Below are 2,986 nucleotides of genomic sequence, written 5' to 3' on the forward strand. Positions count from 1 at the left end.
ATTGCACTCGGCTTTTCCAGGGTGTAAACTAAAGGCTAAAAAGAACCCCTCAATACACACGAACACACCCTGTCTTACACGTCAGTGTTGGTTTGTCCTTTATGGGCTACTGAAAGAAAACCATTGCCTTCGTGAAAGGACCGCGCCCGTACGTTCAGAGGTAAAAAGAGGCTCAATTCCACTATCCAAACAAAAACATAAAGATTCTTATCTGCTTCTAGAAGCTACAGCCTAAGAATGTGAACGAGGCCATAACTTTTAATGTAAATTTGCCCCCTTTTCTGCTTACGATCCTTCTAAATGTCACACAAAAATCTACACCCGAGACACCCGAAGGCCCCGAGAGCGGCCAGGGGGAGGCCGAGGAGGCGGTCGGCAGAGACTACCGGAGAGCCCCCAACACCGCTTTATATACAGACAAGACACTGCTCTCCCTCATATATGGCTGACGATCGCATGCTCCCCCGCCCCACTCCTGTCCGCTCCTGCTCTAGTATTGAGTCTTATGGAGATTAATGAGCTCAGTAAAGAGTTTCCTGATGAGTTTCTGCTGTCAGTCTCTAGTGAAACTTTCAGTCTTCTTCCATACAGCATGATGTTCATTCAGTAACTGATGGTCCCATTAACTAAAGGTTTAATTCTCTATAAGTAAGTTTAAGGAGTGTAAACAGTGTTAGCTCGCCACAATATCCTGTGTCACACAATAAGAGGCGGGACAGTTTATTATTATTATACATTTAAATATTAGATTTAAATGTCAGTTAACGCGTTGGGATGCTACTAAAAACACAACAGAAAGGTATTGTCCATTTGTTGTCCAGATTAACTGACTGAAAATGAAGAATGGATTCGTAGTTATGAGACGAAGAGAGAGATTGATCCTGATACGTGAAGCCTTTAGATGTTCTTACTCTCCCCTCCAGGCCAGTGAGATGCTGCTGTTCAATAAGAAGCTGACGGCGGTTCAGGCCTGCGAGCTCGGCCTGGTCACCGAGGTTTTCCCCGACAGCAGCTTCCAGTCGGAGGTTTGGACCCGACTGAAGGCCTACGCCAAGCTGCCTCCCAACGTAAACTCACACTGACATATTTAATCCGCTCACATCGGCTTTTTTTATCACTTCTCCTCCTCTTACTGATCAGCTTCATGGAGCCTTCGTGGTTTTAAAAATATCAATTTCATTTAGTCACTGAGATATAGGCCTACTGTCAGAAAGAAGAATAGTCTGAAGTCTGATTAAATGATAAAAATACAGAGAATGGATCAATACATCAGGAAAACTCTCTGATCAATAATCAAACTGCAGTTACTGAGTTACTGTGTGGTTCATTGATCAGTTGATCAGCTGTTCTCTGCTGTTATTGATACTGATCAATATGAAGTATAAGTAAATACAGTCAGTTTAACAGTGATAATAAAGGAAGAAGGTCGGGAGCATTATTATAAGTCCTGTGTGTGTGTGTGTGTGTAAAGAGAGTGGATTAATAAAGTGAATCTACTCTCTCTCTCTGTCTCTCTGTCTCTCTGTCTCTCTGTCTCTGTCTCTCTCTGTCTCTGTCTCTCTCTAAGCAGCTGATCCGGTCGATGGAGAAGGAGCGTCTCCACGCGGTGAACGATGCGGAGGTGGAGCGTCTGGTGGAGCGCTGGATGTCGGACGAGTGTTTCAACGCCGTCATGAGCTTCTTCCAGGCTAAAGCCAAACTCTGAGTGTGTGGTTGTCTTGTTGGGGGGCCTTTTCTGTATGAAGATCGCAGGTCGAGTGGGGACCACAGACGGGTCCTGATAGAGTTAGGGGAGAGTTAAGGGTAGAGGTATCTGCACTGTGTGTGTTTCTGACGATGATAAATAGTCTTTCATTGTAAACTGTGGTAGAAGCAGAAACATCGACATATTCCAACATAATTCTTCTACATGTTTTTTATTTGCTCTGAGAAATTGAGCTGATTAGCTCTTCGCCACTGAAGTCAGCGAAAGAACGAATGGGTTCTTTGATTTTTAAGTGACTTTGTTGCGTTGGCTGATTTTCTCACGTTAAGATCAATTCAGGATTAGAGTTCCACACAGGAGACGCCGCCTGGTCCGCTGATTATCCACAGCTGCTGCGTTTACGTCCTGCAGCTCGTCGGTGTTTAACCAGTGACTCTGTTAACTGGAGGCTTTATTCAGCTGAAAGGGTTAACAGAGGGAGAGTGGAGCTGAGCGGGAACTGAGATTAAACTTCGTCCCTCACAAACTAATTAGTGAAAACAATAATAGATGGTAATATCGCACTGTTGAGCCTCCCTAAATCTCCACAGGTTGAAATCCCTTCACAACAACAGCTCTACTTTCACGGTTGGTTTTTATTTTGTAGCTGGAACAAATCTCTTCTTCAAGTTTGTCCGTCTGTAGACTTGAATCATGATCTAACGTGTGTAACATGAAGAACTCACTGTGTATTTGAACTGTTAAAGTGCCTTAAACACTCTGTAACATCAGGTTCAAACCCGTGCAATAAAAGTCAGAATTGGTACTAATTCAGAGGAGGGGAGTTGTGTTTTCTGTAAAAGCAGCGGAGGTTACCATGGCGATCTCCCATCCCAAAGCTGGGTCAGCACCAGAGAACCAGAGTCAGACCCAAACACAGCTGGTAACCTGTTGCCTTCGTTGTTTCTGTTTTCATGAAATCAAAAACAGTTAGATTTTAAAACTCAAAGATAAAAATAACAATAACTTTGATTTAACAACAGTGTAAGTGTTTAATAGAAGCTTCTCTAAAAATGAGATAAATAGATGAAGACAAAAATAAAATCAATAAGCTCTATATAAAATACATTTATTTTATAATGTATTAGTGTAAATAAAGAATAGTCTGTTAGGATATGAGGAACACATACCTGACACACAGCAGATCACAATCACAATCAGAATTTTGTTTATTGCCAAGTAGGTTTTTACGCCTACGAGGAATGTGACCTGGTGCAGTTGGTGCATAAAATATACACATAT

General features: G+C 42.4%; 1 protein-coding gene across 1 annotated transcript; it reads left to right on the top strand.

The window, feature by feature from the left end:
* The first annotated feature begins 888 nt into the window (after positions 1–888).
* eci2 (enoyl-CoA delta isomerase 2) lies at positions 889–2,518 on the top strand. The gene is made up of 2 exons (XM_035677674.1): positions 889–1,067; positions 1,550–2,518. The coding sequence occupies exons 1-2, from the start codon at positions 933–935 to the stop codon at positions 1,703–1,705; spliced, it is 291 nt and encodes a 96-aa protein (XP_035533567.1). The 5' UTR covers positions 889–932; the 3' UTR covers positions 1,706–2,518.
* The last annotated feature ends 468 nt before the right edge of the window (positions 2,519–2,986 follow it).

The sequence above is a fragment of the Morone saxatilis genome, unplaced genomic scaffold (genome assembly GCF_004916995.1).
Source record: "Morone saxatilis isolate NCDOM2014 unplaced genomic scaffold, NCSU_SB_2.0 Contig0, whole genome shotgun sequence".
Classification (NCBI taxonomy): domain Eukaryota; kingdom Metazoa; phylum Chordata; class Actinopteri; family Moronidae; genus Morone; species Morone saxatilis.